The sequence below is a fragment of the Chanodichthys erythropterus genome, chromosome 10 (genome assembly GCF_024489055.1).
Source record: "Chanodichthys erythropterus isolate Z2021 chromosome 10, ASM2448905v1, whole genome shotgun sequence".
Taxonomy (NCBI): domain Eukaryota; kingdom Metazoa; phylum Chordata; class Actinopteri; order Cypriniformes; family Xenocyprididae; genus Chanodichthys; species Chanodichthys erythropterus.
Genome location: NC_090230.1, coordinates 35,280,919 through 35,308,308, shown reverse-complemented (window position 1 = coordinate 35,308,308; position 27,390 = coordinate 35,280,919). Strand labels below are relative to the sequence as shown.

Here is a 27,390-nt window from a genome sequence, read left to right as displayed (position 1 = left end):
TATAATAATAATATAATATATATATATATATATATATATATATATATATATATATATATATATATATATATTAGAATGATTTCTGAAGGATCATTTGACTGGAGTAATGATGCTGAAAATTCAGCTTTGATCACAGAAATAAATTGTACTTTAAAGTATATTAAAAATAAAAACAATATTTTAAATGGTAATAATATTTAAATATTAGTTTTGTTTTATATTTTTGATTCTGGTTTGAGCATAAGAGACTTATTTCAAAAACATTAAAAATAGTAATACAGTATATACAGGTACTGTGTGTGTGTGTATAATTAATATATATATATATATAATTTATTCATTTTTCATTTTAATGCCAATACCAGGTTGTTATATTTTCATGGCACCAAGTTGTAAGGGTAAATAAGATATGAATTAACATGATGTGGATCTATCAGATGTAAAAAGGCACGGTCTATGAATTCTACCATACCATAGTGACTTAGTGTCTTTTACATGTGGTGCTGGAACTTTGTTTTTGTTTTGTTCCCATTTTCACATGAACACAAAATGGGATGTATCATAATCTTTATCCTTTTGACAAGCAGTTAATGTTTACATTTATTTATACATTTATTTATTATGAAATTACATAATTTTTGTGAGGAGTTGACGTTTTGTATCTTCATGCAAAGACATTTACAGTGATGTTTGATGTGTTCATGCTTGAGTAGCTGAGGTTTTTGCGGTCTGTGTTGTCATACTATCATTTTCACACTAGACAGTAGCCAAAGACACCCGTCTGATCACACTGAGGCTTTTGTTCATGAATTGACTATTTCCTTGCCTGCGATGCTCTCTGGTGATTCTGTCAGTCTAAAATTGTTTATGGACATACAAAACACAAGCCATTTGTTTCAACAATCTCTTTTTTTCATTGAGGATTAACATTTTTTCCGCTTTAAAAATTAGAAATTGTGGAACTTTTCCCTTAAAAATAGACTTTTGAATTGATTTATTGTGTTTTGTATCTGACCGCTGATGACTTTTGGGAACAGGAGCAAGCCATAAATCTACAGCTTTTGGTGGACTATGAATATCTCTATTCATGGGTGGATACATGGAGAACATGTTGCTCAGAAAAAATCAGAAATATGCAAAATGTGGAATGCAGAAACAATAATGTTTTGGTCTCATGAAAGCTGTAAAGTCAGGGTTTAGGTCATATTTCACTTTAAAATCAAAGGAAAATTTAAAAAAAAATGTGCATTGTGAAATAATTTTCATGGCAATTAAACATGTTAAACCCAAAATTCTCAGTACTACGGACATAGTGATGAAAAAAATTCAGTTGGGAAGAAAAATGATGTTAATGCTTTTGTGTGTGCTCACAAGATGTTTGCATCCCCCCGAGAAACTTTGCGTTTGCTTGCAAAGAAGTCAAAAGGTTTGCGGGCGAATGCAAAGTTTTTTGGGGAAACAAAGGTTTTGTGAGCAGCGAACGCAAAGTTTCTTAGGGAAAACGCAAAGGTTGTGCGAGCGGACGCAAAGTTTTTTGGGGAAACAAAGGATTCGCAAATGAACATAAAGTTTCTTGGGTAAACGCAAAGGTTTTCTGAGTGAACGGCAATTTTCTCGGGAAAACGCAAAGGTTTTGCAAGTGAGCATGAAATTTCTCGGGTAAACGCAGAGGTTTTGCAAGGGAACACAAAGTTTCTCGGGTAAACGCAAAGGTTTTGCGAGGGAACACAAAGTTTCTCTGGTAAATGCAAAGGTTTTGCGAGTGAATGCGAAATTTCTTGTGTAAACGCAAAGGTTTTGAGAGGGAACACAAAGTTTCTCTGGTAAACGCAAAGGTTTTGAGAATGAACGTGAAATTTCTCTTATAAACACAAAGGTTTTGCGAGGGATAACCAAGTTTCTCGGGTAAATGCAAAGGTTTTGAGAATGAACGTGAAATTTCTCTTACAAACACAAAGGTTTTGCGAGGGATAACCAAGTTTCTCGGGTAAATGCAAAGGTTTTGAGAATGAACGTGAAATTTCTCAGGTAAACGCAAAGGTTTTGCGAGGGAACTAGACTTGTGCCGATATTCGGTAATGCGATATATCGCGATAATGAATATGCACCGTATTGTTATCGTGGGCATTTCAAAATACCGTAAATAATCATTTATTACCAATTATTAAAATTTTTATAATGCATATAAGAATACTTTCCCCATCAACCGTATAAAGTGCACAACACCGCTGTATTCTACGTCAAAAGGACACATGCTCAGATGTAAACAAGCCCAATGTGCATGAGAAGCACATGGCGGAAAGAGTGAAGGAGATGAGCTGAATGAAATTGTGCGTTCACTCTCTGACAGCAGAGGGCGCTGATGGAACAGCAGAGTGCAACGGTTACCCTGGAAACCCCATAAACAAAGCAACTGCGCTGGTGAAGTTTTTAAAATGCCTCAAACATATATTTTAATCTGGACTACAACATGCCCTAATGATTAGAAATGTTCTGATTATTTGTTATTGCTCAGTAAAACTTAAAGACATAGGGCTTCATTAGTTAGCATGTTAATTCATTAAACTGACAATGAAAAATACTTATAAAGCATTCATTATTATTAGTTAATGTTAATTTCTTAGTTACTGTTTAATAACATTACTAAAATCAAAAGTACTTATTTAATGGACCTGAGAGAAAACTAACCATGATCAGTTGTTTTTCTTAACTAACATTAACAAAAAATAATACTTTCTGTAACAAATGTAGCTGTTGCTCAATCTTAGTTAATGCTTTAAATGAGACCTTACTGTAAAGTGTTATGTTGTTCTTTATAGCCTAATTCTTTTTCACTGTTTGACTTTATATTTTTTGTGTATTGTATTATTGTATTTAAACATTCAGAGTTATTTTTATTACATACCGCATACCGTGATAAAAGCTTCAGCAATTGATACCGTCACATGCCTAGAGGGAACACAAAGTTTCTCGTGTAAACGCAAAGGTTTTGCAAGTGAACGCGAAATTTCTTGGGTAAACGCAAAGGTTTTGCGAGTGAACACAATGTTTCTCAGGTAAACGGATTTCTCTGTTTTTTTCTTATCGTTATACTAATTTACAGGGAAACTGTGTTTAATTAAATTGCTGATAAAAGAAAATTGATACTTATGCAAAATACAATTATTTTATATTTTGATTTTTGGGTGGAATATAACCTAGACTTTTTTAAAAATGTTTTTCACCCTTGAGATACCTCGTTTTGTTTCCATCACTGTGCAGGAAAGAAGAAACCTTAAAACAATTTTTTTATTTTTTATTATTTATTCAGGGATACTTTTGCATATTTCATAACCTTCTTGAAAGAGATTGTCAGTGTAGAATGTCAGTCTTGTTTAGACAAGAGGGTTTTGTTGAGATGCTCGTGACCATCTGTGTCTTAATTACACCTCAGTCAGTGTCGTTCAGAAGCTCTCACATATGTTATTAAGAAACCAATAATCTCTCATGACTGGTAGTGTGAGTATGACCCAGACCCTCATGATTATAAATCCCTCCTGTCAAGTTTTAGTCCGTTTTAAAATATTACAGACTTAGACATTTCAAACAAGATGTGCATGAATTCTCAAAATGCACATAAAAAAACATATGTTGAGGCAAATATTTTTTGTATCTTTTTTATCTTCTCATAAACTACGACGGAAACATGTTTACCCATTACAAAAAACAAAAAATTCATGACTGTGTCTGTAATTCATTCATGACTGTGCCTCCACAGATCACATGATCAGAAAAATAGGACGGTGGGACAGCATAACTAGACTAACCAGCTGACCAATTTCAAATGCTGGTTTGGTCATTCTGAAATGCCTGAGCCAAAGTCTGTCACCAAAATGGTTGGGTATAATTCCTTCCCAGAACATTCTCACACAACAGTGTTCCCAAAGACCAGGCATTCGCCTCCGAACGCAAGATAACATGACAGCGTTTATTGCATTTCGTCTGCATGCTCTGAGGTGCAAGTCATTTACGATGAAGGAAAAAAGAGCCACAGTGGCATCCCCGGTTACAGAAACTTCCATTTTAATTAAAGATATTTTGCGCCAGTTTCGCAGGAAGTGATGATTGTGTTCTCTTGAACACATTGGATGGAAACGGTGCTTCATTCGCAAATGTTTTATGCATATTTTAAGACTAACATTGGATGGAAACATAGCTTGTGACATGCATTATTTTGTGTTCCCTTCTTTTGTTATCACAATGGCCTCCTCCCAATTCCTTATCTCCTCTCATTCCTAAATTCTATGTATGGAAAGTAACTTGGGACCCCCCTTATATGCTTCACCACCTTCTAGAAGAACAGCTTTCTCTCATCCACCATTATCCAGGCCAGCCAGACACAACTGGAAAGATAGCAGCGAAGTCGCACAGCCATAGTCACACGTTATGTATGGGATTATTGCACATAAAACTTGTTTTTTTTGGATAAAACAGGGCTGTGGATAAATGTTTGGGTAATTAGATTGAACTTCTTGAGAAGCGAACCATGTCCAAACTTTCCACCCCGACCCCCTCTTGGCTTCTCAGCCACATCTTAAAGAGAATTCTTTGTCTTAATTTTCAAAGCCGCCTTCTCATATTCCTATAGGCTTTGCTGCATCTGTCATTACCGAGGACGAAAAATCACCTCTGTGCAGATGTTACTGTAGCTAATGAATGGCTATCCTGTTCCCTTGATTCTTCAGATACGGCTAGTCAATGACCCCCGCTGTTCGTTTACGTTGCGGGTTGCCCAAAAGTCACGTCAGAAATAGCAACAATTGGTCGTGATGCGCGACAGGAGGGAAACAGATGTAAGCTGTTCACTGATGGATTTGGACACAGTGATTATCAGTTAGACAAGCAAGCTAGAGTCAGTCTACACAAATATACTGCATATTGTCCTTCACCTTTCCCCTCGCCGCTGCAAATTGTCAACTCTGACCTGAGAGGTCAGATGTTTCTCACACATCACTCACTGGATATTGCTGACTCCTGTAAGGTCTGCATCCATCCGGTAATGGCCAACCAGGATCTAGAAAGCAGAGATTTTGCATAGACTTCCACGAAGTTCTACAAGTGTTATGAACTTTTGATTAATTTATTCAAATTTTTAGCTATCAAGAGTATAGTACTTTCCACTTCTTACGCACATTACCTTAGACCCTGTTTACACTTGTGCATTTTTCCTGCCTGTCGTTTACAATACTCCGGCATTTTCAACCCTCAAAAATGGAGACTTTCAAAAACGCTGCTGACTCCTTTTTAGTTTGAAAACACCAGGGTTGCATTTCAGTGTAAACAGAGACTTTTGAATACCATGGCAAGGCTGCCCACTTTCACTCTGCGTATCCTTGATGACTGTGTAAACAATAACATGGAGACTGAACTGCAATCTTTGCTGGCTTTGTTGTCATTTTTAGCAGCCATTGTGCAGTTAAACTGTGTTTTTTTTTTTTTTTTTTTTAATACTGCAGCTGCCTACATGCGCAAGAGGCAACTGTTTACACTTGTACGCGCATGCCCAGTGTGCATGAACGGTCATGTGACATGCATTTTCGGTCGTGTAGTGTAGATGGAGGTCGTTTCTGAAACGCTGTGGAAACACCAGTGTAGACGAGGATCGCTTTCATTTTAAGCGCTGTTTTAAAACAAAAACGCACCAGAATAAACAGGCACTAGTGTAAACTTATTTAAATCTATTCCGCAGAATTCCATAGGTTTTCCACAAGGACTCAGTGCTGAAATTTAGTACTGCAGATTCAGTCTGTGACTAGTGCTGATATATTTAAATTAATATTATTTTTCATATAAAATATATATTTTAATATAAATATTTTATATAATACATTTACATACAATACATACAATATTTTTTTATTATTGTAATCATTTAATATAATATTATAATAATTGTAGAATTAAAGAATTTGTACATGTATTAAAGCTGCAGTCCATAAATTTTACCTCTTTGTCGCCATCTCTGTTTGAACGCCGGAATTGCGGGCTTAGTTTGCAGGATAGTTTTAATCTTGGCTTACTCAGAAATTGATTTTGGATCATTTGTAACCAAAAGAAGTTATGGACTGCAGCTTTAAATAATTCATAGTTTACACTTTAAATGACTATATATCCAAAAAAAAAAAAATAAAAATAAATTATATATATATATATATATATATATATATATATATATATATATAATATATATATATATATAGTACAGTATTTTAAATATTTAATATGTATATTTTGCTATTATTTTAATTATAATATTATAAAATATTTAATTCTATAATTATTTTTTCAAAAGTATTTAATTATAATATATTATTATGAATATTATATAATTAAATAGTATATATTTGAGAGATACAAAATCATTGAAATTAGCCATTTATTTTAAACAATATATACTTAGAATTATTTTGAAGTTGTTGAATTGTTTGTTCATTTTCACAGATGTAATGAATGTTATGTACTGTCATCATTAGGGCCCGAGCACCGATGGTGTGAGGACCCTATTGGAATTGCTCAGCCAAAATGTTCTTCTTCTCCAAAATGAATCACATTTTTGATGGCCTAAACGTTCTCAAAAACTCATGAAACTTTGCACACACGTCAGAAGTGGTGAAAATTTACATCTGATATGGGTTTCAGAATTATGTGTGGAAAAATGGCTCGATAGCGCCACCTACAAAATTTCAATTAAGCGCCCTTCGTGCTACGTTTCACGTACAGTTATGAAATTCGGTAGACAGATGTAACAGCCCAATACCTACAAAAAAGCCCCTGGGTGCAAAGTTTGTAAACCCAACAGGACGTGAGATATTTTGAATTTTCTCTACAAAATTTTGGCAGTTTTTGCCATTTCCACATGTTGTACTTTAACGAACTCCTCCTAGAGCTTTAATCAGATCAACATCATATTTGGTCAATCTAATCTAAATGCCTTTGAGATGTTAAATTGCGAAGATCTAGAGTTTTCGCTGAAGGGCGTGTTCGTGGCGGCCTGGCAAAGTTCGATGTTTCGCCATGAAACAGGAAGTTGTTGTAACTCGGGCATACAATGTCTGATCTGCCCCAAACTTCACATGTTTTATTAGAGTCCTGACCTGAAGACATCTTCATGACAATATTCAGTTACAGTCATAGCGCCACCTGGGGGCAACAGGAAATGACATGTTTTACACTGTGATTAACTCCTCATCGAGATTAAACCAGATCAACATCATATATGGCCAGTCTAATCTTAAGGCCTTTGAGATGTTAAATTGCAAAGATCTTGAGTTTTCGTTGAAGGGCGTGTACATGGTTCTAATGTTTCGCCATGTAAGGTGAATCACTTTTTTGAGGGCCGAAACATACTCGAAAACTCATGAAACTTTGCAGATGCGTCAGAAGTGGTGAAAATTTACGTCTGATATGGGTTTCAGAATTAAGTGTGGCAAAATGGCTCGATAGCGCCACCTAAAAAATTTCAACGAAGTGCCCCTGACACTACGTTTCACGTACAGGTATGAAATTTGGTACACACATTTAACAGCCCAATTCTTACAAAAAAAGTATCTTGGAGTGAAATCTGAAAACCAACAGGAAGTGAGATATTTTGAATTTTCTTTGCAAAATTTGTGCAGTTTTTGCCATTTCCAGGCGTTGTACTTTAATGAACTCCTCCTAGAGCTTTAATCAGATCAACATCATATTTGGTCAGTCTAATCTAAAGGCCTTTGAGACGTTAAATTGCGAAGATCTAGAGTTTTCGCTGAAAGGCGTGTTCGTGGCGGCCTGACAAAGTTCGATGTTTCTCCATGAAACAGGAAGTTGTTGTAACTCGGGCATACAATGTCTGATCTGCCCCAAACTTCACATGTTTTATTAGAGTCCTGACCTGAAGACATCTTCATAACAATATTCAGTTACAGTCATAGCGCCACCTGGGGGCAACAGGAAATGACATGTTTTACACTGTGATTAATTGCTCCTAGAGATTTAATCAGATCAATGTCATTTTTGTCAGTCTAATCTAAAGGCCTTTGTGACGTTAAATTGCAAAGATCTAGAGTTTTCGCTGAAGGGCGTGTCCGTGGCGGCATGACAAAGTCTGTTGTTCCGCCATGAAAGAGTAAACTGTTGTAACTCAGGCATACAATGTCTGATCTGCTCCAAACTTCACATGTGTGATTAGAGTCCTGGCCTGAAAATATCTATATGATAATATTCAGTTAGTCATAGCGCCACCTGCTGGCAACAGGAAATGGCATGCTTTACACTGTAATTCCCTCCCAGAACCACATTTCAATATGCCACAAAGTATCAAACATACTAGAAACACGTTAAATCATGCAACACTTGGCTAAGTGCTAATGTATGCGATTAACGCCATGAAACAGGAAGTTGTTGTAACTCAGGCATATGATGTCCGATCTGCTCCAAACTTCACGTGTTTGATAACAGTCCTGGTCTGAACACATCTATATTGCAATATTTGGTTATGGTCAAAGCGCCACCTGTTGGCAGCAGGAAGTGTGGCAATTCGAAATGACTTAATGGCATAATTCTCCTGTATTCACTCACGTAAATGCATGACGCCCACTGTTCACTGTTTTCCTAAGGCCAACGGGTGGCGGTGAGCCCGGGTGCGAGGGCCCTTTCATCGCTGCTTGCAGCTTTAATTTTCTTTGTTTCAGCTCTGTGTGATGTTATTATGGTAATTCTTTCTGCAGGTGTCATAGCACTAGCGTGCGTCAGATCTCCATTTCCTCTGAGCCTCATCGCATGTTCTTTCTCAAGCTAGAGTGGGCTAAGGATCTTGGATCCGGCTTCATAATCCTTCTGTCCGATGGTGTCTCTGCGTGGAGTGGTGAAGGTAAGAAGTCAAATGATCACATTTAAATGACATCAACATCCTTCAAAACTGCCAGGAACATGCTGTTGGTTTCAAACCTCAAGCCTTTTGATTGGGTTCATCCGTTAGTTTCAGAGGAGGATGTGTCCCGTGAAGCCCAGGAGATCGAGATGGAGCGAGAGCGGTATGTTGGTGACCTGCACCTGGCTTTGACCGGAGAGGGACCGGCAGCGGAGGGGGAGTACAGCTTCCACCTGACACCTGAGAGACCCGGCAGCCCCCTGCTGCAGCTGTCTTATGAGAAGGTGCAGAACGACATCTCGGTGAGTGGTACGCATGAGATCGCTACACAGCACAGAGTGATGTAATAGCCTCACTGATTGACACACGCTTGTGTAGAATGCAGACAGGGTACAAAATTAACACTCACCGAGCGCCAAATGCAAAAAGGAACTGCAATGTTGCAAAATTGTAAGAATGATAATCTGACCCTCGATCATGTAAGTGACCTGAGCAACAACTTTATCTACATGTAAAGTTCACGTCAAAAGTTTTAATACTTTTTCTCCAGTATAATAAATGTGGAGTGAAATCCAGTTTAATAATTAAATGTTAAATAATTCCATTGCAACATTGATATTAGTAGAATAAGAATAAAGTAAAATACTGTTTATTGGTTGATAAGAGCATTTTATGAGCAGTAGCTTTTTCTCAATCCACCTTTCTTGGAGGTTTTCTTAGATTGATTCCATCTATTAGGTGTTGTTCATTCAATCTTTTGTTCATTTGCTTGTTCATTCATTTGTTTGCTTGTCTGTTTAATCCTCAGTTGAACCCGGACAAAGGGTATATTTTTGGTGGCCGTGTGGCTGGATGGATGGATGGATGGATGGATGGATGGATGGATGGATGGATGGATGGATTGCTGGATAGATAGATAGATAGATAGATAGATAGATAGATAGATAGATAGATAGATAGATAGATAGATAGATAGGTAGATAGATAGATAGATAGATAGATAGATAGATAGATAGATAGATAGATAGATAGATAGATAGATAGATAGATAGATAGATAGATAGATAGATAGATAGATAGATAGATAGATAGATCCTTAAACTTTAATATACTTTTTACTTTTCTTTTGCAAGTTTTTGAATGCAGATTTTTTAAAAGTATATTTCACATATGGAATTAAAGCTGCTGTCTGCGATTTTTGGCCCTCTAGCGGTTAATAAGCAGAACTGCACGTGTCTTGCGGAGGAACATTCTGGCCAGAGCTACTTTTCTCTTTGTATGTCCATGGCGAGTCACGCAGTTACTGTGATACTCTGCGGCGAGTCCTACCAGTCCGGTCTGAAATAGTCCAAATATAAACACTTCTTATGTGTACCATAATGATTCAGGATAAGACAAAAACACAGTTTGGAAAATGGATTCATGTTGTATATTCTCATTATATAATTTTTGTAAATTTTTAACACAAAAAAAGTTGTGGACTGCAGCTTTAAGTAAACTATACTTAACTAAGTTAAGTAACATTAACAAAAAGAAAAATTGAGTAAATTTGACTTGGCCGGTTAAAGCTTAAGTCATTTCTGCTTGGTTGAAGTTTACTTTGCAATACACTGTTTCAAGTACATTTTACTCAAACAATAACACTGAATTAAGCCAAAAAATGTATGCTTTGCTTTAGAACATCTAAATAAAATTATACAGTAGATATTGTGTAGACAACATTATCTATATAATAGAAGTAATGTGGTACCCACCCGAACACAGAGACCTCAATACTTGGTACACAATAACAGTAACATTCGTTGGATCATTTATGAGCATGAATGTGTCATTTTGAGTATAAAATGAACTCCAGATATCACAAAACAGTAAGTTACTAAACCTAACAACAAAAGCAATGATAAAACAGTGTAAATACAGCTTTAAAACAGTGAAAAATGCAACCTTATTAATTATTCATGCCACAATGCATGATGGGAACACCAGCATCAGAAAGTTGAGTAAGTTTTTCTTAATTTTATAACGTTGATAGCGTATTTATGCTTTAATTCCTACAAGCTTAAATTGAGTACTAATATAGAATTTACTTTGTTTTTTAAAGGGTTTGTTCACCCAAAAATGAGCATTCTGTCATTAGTTACTCACCCTCATGACCTTCCACACCGTAAGACTTTCGTTCATCTTCAGAACACAAATGAAGATCTTTTTGATGAAATCCTAGAGGTATATGACTTGTTCATAACATCAATATAATCAAGGTCCAGAAAGGTGCTAAAGACATCGTTAAAACAGTCGACGTGACTACTCGACAGTGGTTTAACCTTAATTTTATGAAGTGATGAGAATACTTTTTGTGCACAAAAACAAAACAAAAATAATGACTTTATTCAACAATGTCTTCTGTCTCTGTCATTCTTATATGTTTTTTATGTCCAGTGCTTCCAGGTTCTACGTCAGAACGCTGACTCATTATTGGCGGCTCCTACGTCCGCATCACACGCATGCGTCATGCTCCTCACGTGTACAGCGTCGGCCAATACTGAGTCGGCGTTCTGGCGTTAACACTGAAGCCTTCACTGTACCTACTGCTTCACCTGCATAAGGATAATGAGAGGAAGAGAAGAGATTGTTGAATAAAGTCGATATTTTTGTTTTGTTTTTGCACATAAAAAATATTCTCGTCGCTTCATACAATTAAGTTTGGACCACTGTAGTCACGTCGACTGTTTTAACAATGTCTTTATCTTTCTGGACCTTGAAATTGTTGATTATATTGCTGTCTGTGGACTAGTGATATACCTCTCGGATCTCATCAAACAATATCTTAATTTGTGTTCTGAAGTGAGTAATTAATAAGTGAATAATTAATGACAGAATTTTCATTTTTGGGTAAACCAACCCTTTAAGTTCTGGCCTGAACTAACTTATTCTGGTAAAAATTCCAATAGTTTTTTCTGTAGTATTCATTTGTCTCAACCATTGATCTACATGAACAAATCAGCTGATTATCTCCATCAATTTTTCATTCTTTCACTTGTTCGTTCGTTCCTCCATCGGTCTTGTTTCTCTATGGGAACACATCTGTTTCATGGATGAGAGAAGGACTGCGCGATCTCTGCTTGCTTGAGGCTCTACTGCACTCGTGATTGGCCAAAATCACTCTCAACACTTAACCATTCCCAGAGAACTACTGCTCTTTATGTCGAGCTTTAAAGGAGATTCCCCTCGTTTGATCTCTTGCCAAGCTCAAGGGTGCCGAGGAACTCCAGTGTCTGGGAAGTCTTCGGTAAACTCTAACGTCAAGACCTAGATCACGTACCGGATCCAAGTATGTTTTTACTCTGCTGCGTTTGTTAATGTTAAATTCATCCATCATTTCCATTTGTGTAGTGTGAATGTAGCAGAAATGGTCTGTTTGTGGTGCAATTGTGCGGCATAATTATTGAAGCCTGGAGAAAGATGAATCTCACATAAGGTTTGCTTTGTCTAAAATGGGTCTCAAGAGAGAATTCCTTCACTCTGAACGTCTCGTTTCGACCGTCTTAAATTGAAGCCAATTCTTTCTGCATGCTCATTTTTAAGGGATTAAGTGGGGCGGGGGGGTCTTTGACATGAGATGTTTTCAAGTAATATTGGAGATGGACAGATATGCCATTTCTTTACTATAGGCCTCTGTGGGTCACTGCCGTATATACTGTATATACGGATAGAGAAATATCATAGACACATGGGGAAGGGCTCTTGTAGCTTGCAACAAAGTACAGAAACAAACCCTAACATCCTGACCGTTTACATTCATTTGGTAATAAATACATGATCATTTGCACTTGATCCTTCTCTATAGCATCTCCTTACATTTCTTATACATTACTGTTCAAATGTTTGGGCTTGGTAAGATTTGGTAAGTAAATGATCTGGAAATTTTAATTCTGAGGTGAACTAATCATTTAAGTTGTTTTGTAGGCTTGAAAATGTCTGTTATTTTCTTACATTTCACTAACAGCCTGTTGCTCAACTCGACAGATGTAATAATGTCATGTTCAACATTAAGTCATTTCTCTTTTTTTTATTTTTTTGCTGTCACAGCAGAGGTGACTAAATGAAAACCTCAAGTGTCGGTTTTGGGAAAAGGGAAACTGACCCTCAGTAGGAGAGGAAAGTTTGGACAAATGCGTAATTTGGTGTAAAAGAGTTCGTCATAATGTTTATTAGGTTGCTTGCTGACAATTTGTAACATTGAATATTGCATCTGCAGTAATGATGGCAGTATTATAGTTACCAAAGTGCAATTTATATTGTTACAAAAACATTCTATATGAAATAAATGAATGCATCAGAGAATCCTGAAAAAAAAAAAAAAAAACTGCATCATGGTTTCCACAAAAATATTAAGCAGCACAACTGTTCATATGAACAGCTTATTAGAATGATTTCTGAAGTATCATGTGACACTGAAGTAATGGCTGCTGACAATTCAGCTTTGCCATCACAGGAATAAATTACATTTTGAAATATATTACAATAGACAACAGTTATTTTAAATTGTAATAATATTTCACAGTATTACTGTTTTAACTGTATTTTTGATCAAATAATACAGTAAGGGCCAGAGCAATTCACACAGAACACGTCTTTGCGTCTAAAAATGTGAGATACAGGTTTGTTTTTTATTTTTTATAAAGCACAGCTCAAACGCGAGGGTCTCGAGACACGCTTTTGAGATGTGATGCAATAATGGAAATAACAGAAATAGCTTTTTTTTTTACAAACAGGTTGTGATAATTGCTTGAAAAAATATTATCTTATTCAGGGTTTCCGGTATAGTGACAAATTGGGTCCCCCCGAATTGAGTGTCCATTATGCGATCTCATTGGTTGCTTTTAATAGGTACTTTCTTTAGCACCTGTTTACAATTCCTACAAAATCATGTTATGATAAATTCACTTTCAACTACATTATAATGACCATTTATGTCTGTATTAGTTGATTTATAATCTAGCATATCATACAGATACCCAATTAGTCTGTAAACTATTATAATTATTTATTTATTAATTAACAGTTACGAAATTACGTTCATTTGGTTTTATTATGCACTAATTTGTTTTCTTTCACATTATATAATAAGCTACATATATGGGTATTTTAAATTAGTATAATTCATATATACTTAAGATAAAAGTAGTGCATTGGAACAGAAAAAAAAAAAACATTCTGTGGGAACGGCCCTGAAAACTTCTTTCAAAAACATAAATTTGTACCGAACCCAAACTTTTTGAACTGTAGTGTGTTATGTTTAAGTGCACTGAACTTTCATTATAAATTAAGTTAACAGAAAGCTCCAGATGTCCTCTTCTTGACTTTTGAGTATGTTTAGGGCTTCTGTAGCTTCCCACAAGCATGTCTGAGCTCCCACACTGTAGTTTATCCATTATTATGCTCTTGAGTAAAGCTGTTTTGGACATTTGACGTTTCTCCGCTTGCTTCCTTGGCTCCAAATACACCTTAAAAATCTGGACCAGCACTCTTATGTGAGTGTTATTGTGCCAGTGTTAGGATTTAGTAAATATTTGAGGTAATTAATGGACTGCTGAGACATGAGCGTTCTGTTCGATATTAACAATATCAAACAGCTTTTATCGAGCAAGTTTTTATTTTTAGCCATACGTTCTAAGGCCAACAATCACCTAATATAAGTATTAAACCTTTTTTGTACTTCAGACATAAATGATTTGTCAAATCTTGCAGCTTGTTGTTCCTGAAGGGAAGATACTTTCTAAGTAACGACAGGCTGTTATTTGTTTGTGGTTTTTTTCAAGCCTTCAGTGTGGTGGTGAGACACAGCTGCAGTGTTCTTCATTGCAACAGCTGACAGAAGACCCTTAAAGAGTCTCGTGCGAATGGTCAGGTAAAGGTTTGGAAAAGCAGGTGTTTGGCCTGCCAGGACAGCTCCGACACAAGCGTTTGAAGACGGCACTTTCATTACAGTAACCCTCTAAAGGACTTCTGTTTCCTAAAGCATACTCCTCACCGATGTTCCTTACAGGTGGGCTGTCAATGCCCAAATACAAACAGGCATTTTCTTGAACAGCTGAGATTGCACGACGTGATGACACAGTGGTATTCCTGCAATGTCAAAAGGAAATTACACATTTCACTAGTAATGGTTGGCCATATTTTAGAGAAACACTATGTTTAATGACAAAAAGTCATTAAAGGGCCATATCATGGAAAATAGTTTTTTTTATTGCTCTTTTTAAATAGTTCAATATGCTATATAGACTTTAACTACAACACCACAAGCCTACACTCAGACCATTTATGGAAAGTAAGCTGCAAAAATGGTATAAAAATGATTGTAGTCAAAATCATGAGCTCATTAACATAAGACCGCCCACATTTATATTGTTATAATAAAAATAGTAATTTTTTATTAATTATTTCTAAAAAAAAAAAAACTATATACACACACATTTTAATAAAATGTATTTTTATTTTAATATTTTATTTTAATATTTTAATAAAATATATAAAATCATTAAACACATATAGCTATATACAGTCAAACCAAAAATTATTCAGACATTTTTGATATATTTTTACAAGTGGGTACAGGACACTATAGTTAATTTATGTAAGTGAGGATAGCAAAATAAAGTAAAAAATTGGAACCAAAAATTATTCAGACACTTTGACCTGACCATGTGTTATCTGACATAATTAATATTATTAGGCCCCGAGCACCGATGGTGTGAGGACCCTATTGGAATTGCTCAGCCAATTATTCTTCTTCTCAAATGAATCGCATTCTTGAGGTCCTAAACATTCTCAAAAACTCATGAAACTTTGCACACACATCAGAAGTGGTGAAAATTTACATCTGATATGGGTTTCAGAATTAGGTGTGGCAAAATGTCTCGATAGCGCCACCTACAAAATTTCAATTAAGCACCCTTCGTGCTACGTTTCACGTACAGTTATGAAATTCGGTAGACAGATGTAACAGTCCAATACCTACAAAAAAGCCCCCGGGTGCAAAGTTTGTAAACCCAACAGGAAGTGAGATATTTTGAATTTTCTCTACAAAATTTTGGCAGTTTTTGCCATTTCCACATGTTGTACTTTAACGAACTCCTCCTAGAGCTTTAATCAGATCAACATCATATTTGGTCAGTCTAATCTAAAGACCTTTGAGATGTTAAATTGCGAAGATCTAGAGTTTTCGCTGAAGGGCGTGTCCGTGGCGGCCTGACGAAGTTCGATGTTTCGCCATGAAACAGGAAGTTGTTGTAACTCGGGCATACAATGTCTGATCTGCCCCAAACTTCACATGTTTTATTAGAGTCCTGACCTGAAGACATCTCTATGGCAATATTCAGTTACAGTCATAGCGCCACCTGGGGGCAACAGGAAATGACATGTTTTACACTGTGATTAACTCCTCATAGAGATTAAACCAGATCAACATCATATATGGCCAGTCTAATCTTAAGGCCTTTGAGATGTTAAAGATCTTGAGTTTTTTGTTGAAGGGCGTGTCCGTGGCGGACTGACAAAGTTTGATGTTTCGCCATGAAAGATGAAGCTGTTGTAACTCAGGCATACTATGTCTGATCTGCCCCAAACTTCACATGAGTGATAAAAGTCCTGGCCTAAAGACATCTATATGACAATATTCAGCTAGCTATAGCACCACCTATTGGCAGCAGGAAGTGTGGCACTTTTACATGATTTTGCCATAATTCTCCTGTATTTACTCGCTCACATGCATGTCGCCCACTGTTCACTGTTTTTCTGAGGCCAACGGATGGCGGTGAGCCCGGGTGCGAGGGCTCTTTCATCGCTGCTTGCAGCTTTAATTTTTTTTTTTTTTTTTTTAACTATAGTGAATAAACTGTATTCATGAATGAAATGTTCAAGGTGTCTGAATAAATTTTGGTTTGACTTTTTTTTTTTTTTATAATTTGTTAAGAAATTTGTTAATTTGTTTTTATAATAGTGTTAAAGAAAGTTACTACAACACACACACACACGTTTGTTTTTGTGAATTGTGGGGACATTCCATAGGCATAATGGTTTTTATACGGTACAGACCGTATTTTCTATCGCCCTACACCAACCCTACACCTAAACCTACCCATCACAGGAAACTGCACATTTTTACTTTCTCAAAAAAAAATAAAAAATCATTCTATATGATTTATAAGCCTTTTGAAAAATGGGGACATGTCCTCATAAGTCACCCTCTCCTTGTAATGTCATACCCATGTTATTATACAAATTTGTGTCCTGATATGTCACAAAAACACACACACAGAAATCATTCTGGGATATATAACATTATAGTTATATAATTACTAATATGCAACATAATTATCTTATATAATGTATTTATATATTTTTTCATAATTTATAAATAAAAAATCAGTTTATTAGTGTTAAATATATATATATATATATATATATATAATTTTTTTTTTTTACAAAACATTGCCTTTTTCGGTTAAAAACAGATGTGCAGTGATTAAAGTGCTTTGAAAGAACATTAGTTCCCATGGCCATGTCCAGGAGCACATTTTCCTAACATTGTTGGTCCTGTTGTGCCGTGATAGGGCACACGGTCGCTCCGAGGTGGCATGAGGTGAGGTTGGTGAGAAAATAAGGATCTGATTGGTTTAAATTGAACAATCCTGTGCTTAAATGCTTACCATCTGTATCTCAAAGTTGATTTTCATAGTTTCTCATGGTTTCTCATGCAGACTCTACTGCCAAATTTAAAATGATATGATCCGGTTTACTCAAATAATTCAGCAAACAAACAGCAAACACAAGCAATTTTAAACGTTGCCATGGGTTGGGCCTCCACATCTTTGTAAATGCTGTAATTGCTATCAGACCCATGTTAAGGAGGATCTTGAGAAAAAACTCTTGCTGATCTTGCTCTTGTTCTTTTGCTGTTAATTGTTTAGCACTTCTCATGTGTTGGCGCTGAAGCAAGTCTTTTTGTGGCACATGTGGAAGCGCTCCTGGCAGCGTGTGGAAGATCACAGCTGTAAACTAACTTGACACTGATGCTCTGCATCCCAGAGCTGGGCTACACAAACTCTTATCCAACACATGTGGATGCGTTTAAACTGAGCCGTCATCAAGTAAACTGTTGAGACTTGGTTACAAAAAGTGAAGCATTTTTTTTTTTAAATGTATACATGTTATGTTTGTTAGTCCATTTCTTCATAATAGTATATATTATTTTTAACGCATTTAAATGAATTTAATTTCATTTAGTATATGGTGTTAAAATAGATAAGAAATATGAAATCTATATTTTATCTCCTGCTGAACCAAAAGTGCCCTGAAAGCTGTCTTTGCTCATAACAATAGATTCGCTGGAATGTGAGTGATGCACACTTTCATAATCACGTGATCCTCAGAAACATTGGGAGGTCTGCAGCGCTCTGTGTGTGGTTTAGTGCATTTGTGGCACCTAGAAAACGACCGTTCCCACAGGGACAAACGGAGATCGGTTCCCAGCGTCCTCGCGGGGATATGATGGCATCTGCTCTGGGTTCTGCCGGCCACTTGAATGATTGCAGAGATGAAACTGTCTAATACTTTCCAGACCATTCAGCCATGTTCAGAAACAATACTGGCTCTGTCGAGAGGTCACTCTTAGTCACTCTTTTGGGGGAACGTTTCGTTTCCTTAACTTTGCTGGATTACGTGTTCGTTGTGTTCACCTCACATCCGTCATCATCAGTATTCCTCATTTAAAAGGGCTGTGTTCTACTTTGCTGTTTCTTTTTCAGTCTTTTTCCTTTTGAAGTCCACTTATAATGCTAATCAGTGTTTCAAATATCTTTTTACATGGATATTTCATCTCACTGTATATTTTAAGTTAACCTTTTTATTTATTTTTTTATTTTTTTTTGCTCCTGTTTGCGTGACAGGACATTCACAGACAGCGCATTCTCTTTTTCTCTTTTGGTGTGCTTAAATGGTTTAAAAGTATTTGCATCAATGATAGCGTGATCATATTGTAATGACAGAAAAAAACAGATGCTGTTAATTGCGTTAAATATTTATAAATTAATCGCATGCGTTAATGCGTTAACATTGACAGCACTAGTTTAAACCTATTCTAGTAGAACACAAAAACAAAATCAAGATTTTGTAAAAGCGGATTATATGGATTCTTTTTTTATTTTTTTATACACAAAAAAAAATTGCTCTTGACTTCAACGTGAAAGTTATAAAGTTAATAAACTCTCTGAGACATGGAAGTTCTTAGCTCATCACTTAAAGGAGCAACAAGTGTATGTGTTGCTCGCTGGTACATCAGATTCTGGCTGGAAAAAGATCCATGTTGAATCTCTGGTTTACTGCTTTGTAAATGTGACGGTTACATCAGAGCTTGTTTTTGCTCTTTCATTCTGTGTGGAATGAAAAATTGGAGTGGTATGGTGTGGAATAGTTCTTCCGAAACTGAAAATCTTTCATCATTTATTCACCTCATGCATGTCTTTCCAAATCCATTTGACTTTCTTCTGTGGATAACAAGGAGATGTGACTGTCATGCTTCAAACAATGCATGAAAAACCATAAAAGGAGTCCAAATGAATTGTGTTGTTGTATTCTAAAAGCCTTCTGAAGCAATTTGATAGTAAAATAGTAAAGGAGATTTGATAATGGTGTAACTTTTAATCTGTTACTCACACATAGCATTTCTTTGTCCTCAGGAGAATAGAATTGTCTACTTTTACATTACTTTTTTTGAACTTGATAGCATCCATCTCCATCTGCTTTATTGTATGCAAAAGAGCTTCCAGGACATCCTGTTAAACTTCTCTTTTAATGTTCAGTGGAAGGAAGAAAGCCTTGCAGGTTTTGAATGACAAGAGGGTGAGTAAATGATGGCCGAATGTTTATTTTTAGATGAGAAATGGTAATTGAAACATTCTCACAAGAAACAATCAATGACCTACTGTGCCTTCAGCCAAGACTCTTAACTTCCCATTTCTCCAAGATGATTGTTCCTGTGCATTATAAGTCAGTTTAGATAAAAGTGTGTGCTTAATGACTACCTACAGTACTCGAGTCATGCACAACAAGGTCATAAAGATGTGCTTGATTGTTCCCATTGTCTTGTGCTTAGAGCCATCAAGATCAAGAGTCATTTATAGGACAAAAGAGTTTGATTAAGGGATGGTCTCAGTAGGTTTACGGCAGAACTTCATTGTGTTCTCAGGTCCCTGAGAGGTCTGTTATCTTCAGCGCTCTTGTCTTGAAGCATTCGTCCTTATCATTCACAGAGTGGCACACACTACAGGCCGAGCGCCGGTCCCTTGTGTATACTGTCAGAGTTCATCTATTTGAGGATCAGAGACTCACTGTCGCTCGTTGGCTCTCATCACAGCGGTTGGCTTGTCTTATCGGTATAAGAGTCCAGGCTGGAAGTCTCTGTGTTTGTCCAGGTGGTAGACAGAGTTGGGCAGTAAATCCCTGTAGCGTGAATTCAGTTTTTTAGTTTTATAATTCAGAAGCATTATATTTACTAAACACCCACATTTTTCTTGAAGATGCTATCTTTGCTGAAATAGCAATAAATAAAATAGCAATGCCATGCATATTTAATTTCAGTAATTTGTCTTATTTTTGCTGCAAATATGTATCCATTATGTGTAAATTAAGCTTATTATGAGTAACTATTATAGAATTATATTTTATATATTTATAAAATATAAAATATATATATTATATATTTAATAAACTATAATATATAATTTAATACTAAAAAATTTGCATTTTATTTTTTTATTTCATTAATTCTTTCAAGTTTGATTTATTTTATTATTTTTATTTAACTTATTTTTTCATTCTTGTTTTTTAATTATTTAATTTCATTTAATTATTAATAATTGTATCATTTATTTTACTTAATTCTTTCATTATTTTTTATTTATGTAATTATGTATTTATTTAATTTATGGCATATTTATTACTAATTTTTTATTTATTTATTATTTATTTATTTGTTATTAATGTATGCATTTATGATATAAAAATATATAAACTGTATGTTTTCAATACTAAAAATATATATAATTTTGCACTATTATGTTCTTTCTGATTTTATTTAACGGAGATGTGTATATGTCTATATATATTTCTGAGTGAATTTGTTCTGTTTAGGTGATTCATTTCAATGAATCAGTCAAACAGGTTCACATATTTGAATGATTCATTAGAGAATTGCTCTAAATCAAAATTAGTTTTAACAATTCTTATGCACTAAGGATTGACCGAATGCCATGGAAAAGTAATGGAAATTCATTGGTCAAAAATAGTGAGAAAGCCTGGTGAAGTCGAGTACACTTGCACAAGGTGTCTGGAGTAATGTGGTACAGCTCCAGTAAATTGAACCTCAGAACCAAACAAATAAATCTCACTGTCTGTGGGTGCAGTTCATCTCCCTTGCGTCTACAGCCAGGAAGCTAATGCCAATAGCTGATGGGTAGGTGTCTCCTCCAGGTACCTGCTTGCACAAGGTCTTCTATTATTAATCTTGCTCTCTCTTTATTTCTCAGTTCAGGCTCGGTGTGGTTGAGCTGCAGTCGGTGCCTGAGCCCACTGAAGTCATAAGGGAGCTCATTAGTCACAGCCTGGAGCAGAGCGCACGTCTACGGGCCAAAAACCAGCACCTGCTTGAGGAGAACCAGAAGCTGAGGAAAGAACAGGAACACATCACCAAAGAGTAGGTCCACACCAGATCAATACTTCCAAACCCATTCAACTTTCACAATATAGCACAAATGAATGTTTGGAATAAATACATTTATTTGTAAAATGGAGCTGTTCACTCATGTCATCAATTTGTAGGTTAGTCTGGAAGGCTAATTCGACACGAGTGCCCTCAGGAACTACGTATGTGTTTTTAGAATAGTGGTTTATGATTTATGAGTATTAAAGGTGCCGTAGAGCGTTCTTTCACAGGATGTAATATAAGTCTAAGTTGTCCCCTGAATGTGTCTGTGAAGTTTCAGCTCAAAATACCCCATCGTTTTTGTTTTTTTTTATTAATTTTTGTAACTGCCTATTTTGGGGCATCATTAACTATGCGTCGATTCAGGCTGCGGCCCCTTTAAATATTCCTGCCCCCCGAGCTCTCGACTATAAAACATTGCATAAACAAAGTTCACACAGCTAATATAACCCTCAAATGGATCTTTACAAGATGTTCGTCATTCATGCTGCATGCATGGATCGGATTATGTGAGTATAGTATTTATTTGGATGTTTACATTTGATTCTGAATGAGTTTGAGGCTGTGCTTCGTGGCTAAAGCTAACATTACACACTGTTGGAGAGATTTATAAAGAATGAAGTTGTGTTTATGAATTATACAGACTGCAAGTGTTTAAAAATGAAAATAGCGATGGCTCTCTTATCTCTGTGAATACAGTAATAAACGATGGTAACTTTAACCACATTTAACAGTACATTAGCAACATGCTAACGAACCATTTAGAAAGACAATTTACAAATATCACTAAAAATATCATGTAATCATGGATCATGTCAGTTATTATCGCTCCATCTGCCATTTTTCGCTATTGTCCTTGCTTGCTTACCTAGTCTGTTGATTCAGCTCTGCAGATCCAGACGTTAATACTGGCTGCCCTTGTCTAATGCCTTGAACATGGGCTGGCATATGCAAATATTGGGGGCGTACATATTAATGATCTGTAACAGTCTGTGTTATGTTGAGATTCGCCTGTTTTCCGGAGGTCTTTTATACAAATGAGATTTATATAAGAAAGAGGAAGCAATAGAGTTTGAAACTCACTGCATGTCTTTTCCATGTACTGAACTCTTGTTATTTAACTATGCCAAGGTAAATTCAATTTTTGATTCTAGGGCACCTTTAAAGGTGCAGTAAGGGATTTCTGAGAATTGTTAAACAGTTGATATTTGAAATCAACCCAAACAAACACACCCCTCCCTTCATTGCTCCGCCCCAAAAATGCATGAAGATGCAAGAGTGGATTTCTCTTTATCATAGCAGAAGCAAAGCAAAATAAAACGAAGATGATGAACAATGACAAGGAAGAACAAAAAATTAAATATATATAAGCAAGAGTTCATTGTTAGTCATGCACGCACTCAAAACCAATATTACTCATGTTTGGAGCAGAAACAACGCAACCTCAGCATCCATTTTTAGGCCTTCCCATATGAAAATGCTGGAAATATTAGCGTGGGTCCTAAAGCACTTGCCTGGTCATAACTCTTCTTTTTCTAGTAATATTGTTCTGACATTTTCTCTTTTGTAATGTCTCTCAGCCATCTCTTTCTAGTCTTTCTTCAAATCTCCCTCATGCTCACTCTGTCTCCTCCTCCATCATGAGTGGACACGCTCCCTACCGCTGATTGGCTACAAGTTTGTGGTGCTCAGTCCGATCCACTTTCAACAGTGTTTCTCAGAAATCGCTTACTTGCACCTTTTTAAGCTCTGCGATTAGCATTCCTCGAAGAGACTTTTAGTTCTAAAAACAATTACAAACAGTTATCTGTAAATTGTAAATTTTGAAACTTTTAAACTTTAAAGTTTAAAATAACAGTGGTGAACCACTGGCCGGCCGAGGCTCATTGATGCACGTGGGGAGTGAAGGCTGGCCTGTGTGGTCCGATCCAACAGATGAGCTACTGTCTCTTAAATTGCTCAAGAAGTTAATGCTGGTTCTGATAGAAAGGTGTCAGAATACACAGTGCATCACAGTTTGTTGCGTATGGGGCTGCAGACCAGTCAGGGTGCCCATGCTGACTCACGTCCACCGCCGAAAGAGCCAAAAGTGGACACGTGAGCATCAGAACTGGACCATGGAGCAATGGAATTTATATATATACACACAATAATCAAATAATTGTTGCATAAAACCTTGACTATCTTATAAGTGGACTACAAAACATGAGGAATATGCTTTCAATTTATTTCTTTGTTCCTGAGAAAGTCCACAACCTTTGTGTGTGTGTGTGTGTTGCCAAAACTCATTTCAAACAAAATAGTGGGATTATGCAAGCCCTTCACCTGTTCATGATTACAACTTCCTCATAGATTACCCTCTCCCCTCCTCATGATCTCCCATGATTCAGAATGAAAGAGCATCTTGGCTGCATTTTTTAAATGTTACTAAGGAAGTCCAAACACACGAGGCTGTTTTAGTTTGTGTTTGCTGTGACACTCATGTTAAAAGAGGGAACTATAGATATGTGAACACAATCTGTTTTGCTGATTTATTGCACATAACGCATTCAGGAGGAGTGGGTGGTGGCGCACAAGTGAATCCTGGGCCAACCTGATGAGAAGCTCATTTTTACTTTCTTTTCTCGTTCTACACGTGCTTCAATCTTTCCTCTCTGAGAAACGACAGCAGTGACATAACCAGCCAGACTGATTTCTAAAATCTTCCAAAACCAGAATTATAGGGAATTAGTAATGCTTCCCAACACTGACGGCACTTTATTGGCGTTGGTTTGTACTTTGCAAACAACTGCCACAGGTGTCTGAGTTCAAACACACTCTTAAAGTTTTCCATATTAAGTAATTGAGTGTTTATCCACTTATAAAACCACACACAAAAATTGTAAGTAATACAAACACTCTCATAACTAAACATTTCCACTCTTGTCGACGCGATCAGATGTCTGTGTGACCAGGGAGACTGGGCCATATGAGTGTTTGGGTGTGTCTAATTGCTCTTTTTTTGCCACAGGATGGAAAGGTACGTTCAGGGAAAGGAGACGTTGGAGAGAGACCTTTACAGTCGCTTTGTGCTGGTCCTCAATGAGAAGAAAGCCAAACTCAGAGTCCTGCAGGAGAGAGTCAGAGAGCTAGAGGAATCTATAGAAGAGAATCGACTGAGGTAAAGATGTGTGCCACATTTCATTATGATACAACCTCACATGAAGCAACGTTTTGATAGTAAGCATTTTTTCAGTTCAACTTTTTCCTTCCCTACTTACGAAATGCCCATTTCATTAGGTAATCCCAAGATATTACGTTGATGAATATCACTTCCAGTTATGTTTTGAGAATATTTTCCTATCTGCGCTTTGGTGTAAAAGAAAACTTAAAACGACAGCAACAAGCTCGTTGACAACTGTGGAGTGATGGAAACCTTAAAACGTTTGGGCACAACAAACCCAAGAAGGTTCAGTCCATCAGCATTGTGCTCTGGATTGAGATGTTTAAAGGAGCAGAGTCTAATTTCTGTGCCAACTGAAAGAATTGCAAAAATAATGATTGATTTCAAATAAATAGTTCTGCCTTTTTGTACACTACCCTTCAAAAGTTTGGGATCAGTATGTTTTTGAAAGAGTCATATTGTGAAATTTGTATTTGAATAGATTTTAAAATATAATCTATTCCTGTGATGCAAAGCTGAATTTTCAGCATCATGACTCCAGTCTTAAGTGTCACATGATCCTTCAGAAATCTTCTAATATGCTGATTTTGCTCAGGAGACATTACTTTTTAAAAGGGATAGTTCACCTAAAAATGAAATTCTGTCATCATTTCCTCACCCTCAAGTTGTTCCAAACCTGTATGAATTTCTTTCTTCTGCTGATCACAAAAGAAGATATTTTGAAGAATATGGATAACCAAACAGTTGATGGGCCCCTCTGACTTCTCTGGAAGTATGAAAAAAAAAAAACCCACTATGGAAGTCAATGGGGCCCATCAACTGTTTGTTTATCCATATTCTTCAAAATATCTTCTTTTGTGTTCAGCAACTTGAGGGTGAATAAATGATGACAGAATTTTCATTTATGGGTGAACTATCTCTTTAATATCAATCTTGAAACAGTTGCTGCTTAATATTTTTATGTAAACCATGATTTTTTTTTTTTCAGGATGATGTTGAATACTTTACTGAAGTACCTTACTGACCTCACACTTTTGAAATAACGAAAACTTCCCATCAAGCGCAGAACAAATTTTCATTAGTTCACATTTTGAATGAAAGAGAAATTTTCAATGCATAAATCTGGTTAACATGTTGTACCTACTGATGTCTCTTAGAAAGAAAAAGGCAGATAGTGAAGACTGCGAGGCGACTGAGACTGCGGCAGATAAAAGTCCCGGAGAAGAGAGTGATTATGGAGGTAGTACAGAAGACGAACAGGAGGCTGAACCCAGACGCCCTGACCCAAAGCCTCCTACACAAGGTGATTCTTCTAAAGGCTGGCCCACACTAAAAGATTTTTAAAATGTGAGAGACCACAAACATGACAATAAAAAAAATCATACATTTAACAGGTTTGATCCCATAGTGTGTGGAATGCCATGATGAGACCAATACAGGTCACGCCCCCCTATAAACCTTTAAAAAAATCTGGCATTTACGCACTTGAACGCTGTTGCGATGGCTGAGTCAAGTCAAATTTCAAGTCAAGTCAAGTCAAGTCAAATTTATTTATATAGCGCTTTTACAATTGGTAATTGTTTCAAAGCAGCTTTATATATTAGAAGCACAGAAAAAATGGTAATGGTTAAAAATAAGCTGTGCAAACAAGCGTGGTAATATGTAACATATACAAGATGGTGCTACATTAAGCAAATGTCGGCTGACTCCCAGGGGTGGAAAAAACCCCTAGGAGAAAAACCCAGCGTGCTAGCACTGGGAAAAAAGTCCTAGGAGGGAAAAAACCCCTTGGAAGATATATATAATATATGTAAATGGATATGAAGATCAAAATCTGAATTAAACATTTTTATTATAGAGATTAAAAATAGATTATATATAAATATATGTAAGCGGATACGGAGATTAAAAATCTGAATTATAGATGCAGCCAGAACTAGAGTAAACAAACATGGCAGACGACGGGCAAGAAAAAATGGCGATAATAGCATTTGGACACATTTTTACAGAAAATTCATGGGGAAGAAAAGAAAAAGGTTTGGATGAAGTTGTGTTATGCGTCCATCTTTCGTCAGCTCGCTTTCTGATTGGGTATTGTTTTGTTCCACGTGACAATCTGCAGAGTGTGTGCGCATTTGTCCTCGGGGTTCCCCCCACACAACAGGATTTCTGAGGAGGATTTGAGATGGGCGTGGCCCTGATGTTCCTCTGAGCAGATTCAGTCACTCATAACACACCTCACACCACAGTGACTTCAGTGAACTACTCCTTTAGTTGCTCCGCTAATGGTTAGCGAGTCGGACTTGTAACCCAAAGGTCGCAGGTTTCGAATCTCAGCTCCAGCAGGAAATGTAGGTGGCTCCCTGGCCGATGCAGCATAAAATGGCTGCCCACTGCTCATGGTGTTCATGGTGTGTGTGTTCAATACTCACTGCCAAGTGTGTGCAAATGCAGAGCACAAACTCAGAGTATTGAACACCATACTTGGCCACATGTCACTTCACAGAAAGTTTTCAGAGAGCCACAATTTCAGATGCATGTGTTCTCCGTCTACTTTTTACAAAGTCTGTGATTAGTTTG

General features: G+C 36.4%; 1 protein-coding gene across 1 annotated transcript in view; it reads left to right on the top strand.

Moving 5' to 3' along the window:
- Window positions 1–27,390, top strand: part of xrcc4 (X-ray repair complementing defective repair in Chinese hamster cells 4) — a 43,466-nt gene that overhangs the window by 620 nt on the left and 15,456 nt on the right. Inside the window, exons 2-6 of the mRNA XM_067399047.1 lie at window positions 8,745–8,887; window positions 8,996–9,189; window positions 21,472–21,638; window positions 24,658–24,807; window positions 25,968–26,113. Coding sequence (XP_067255148.1) covers window positions 8,745–8,887; window positions 8,996–9,189; window positions 21,472–21,638; window positions 24,658–24,807; window positions 25,968–26,113 — 800 coding nt within the window. The remainder of the gene's footprint in view (window positions 1–8,744; window positions 8,888–8,995; window positions 9,190–21,471; window positions 21,639–24,657; window positions 24,808–25,967; window positions 26,114–27,390) is intronic.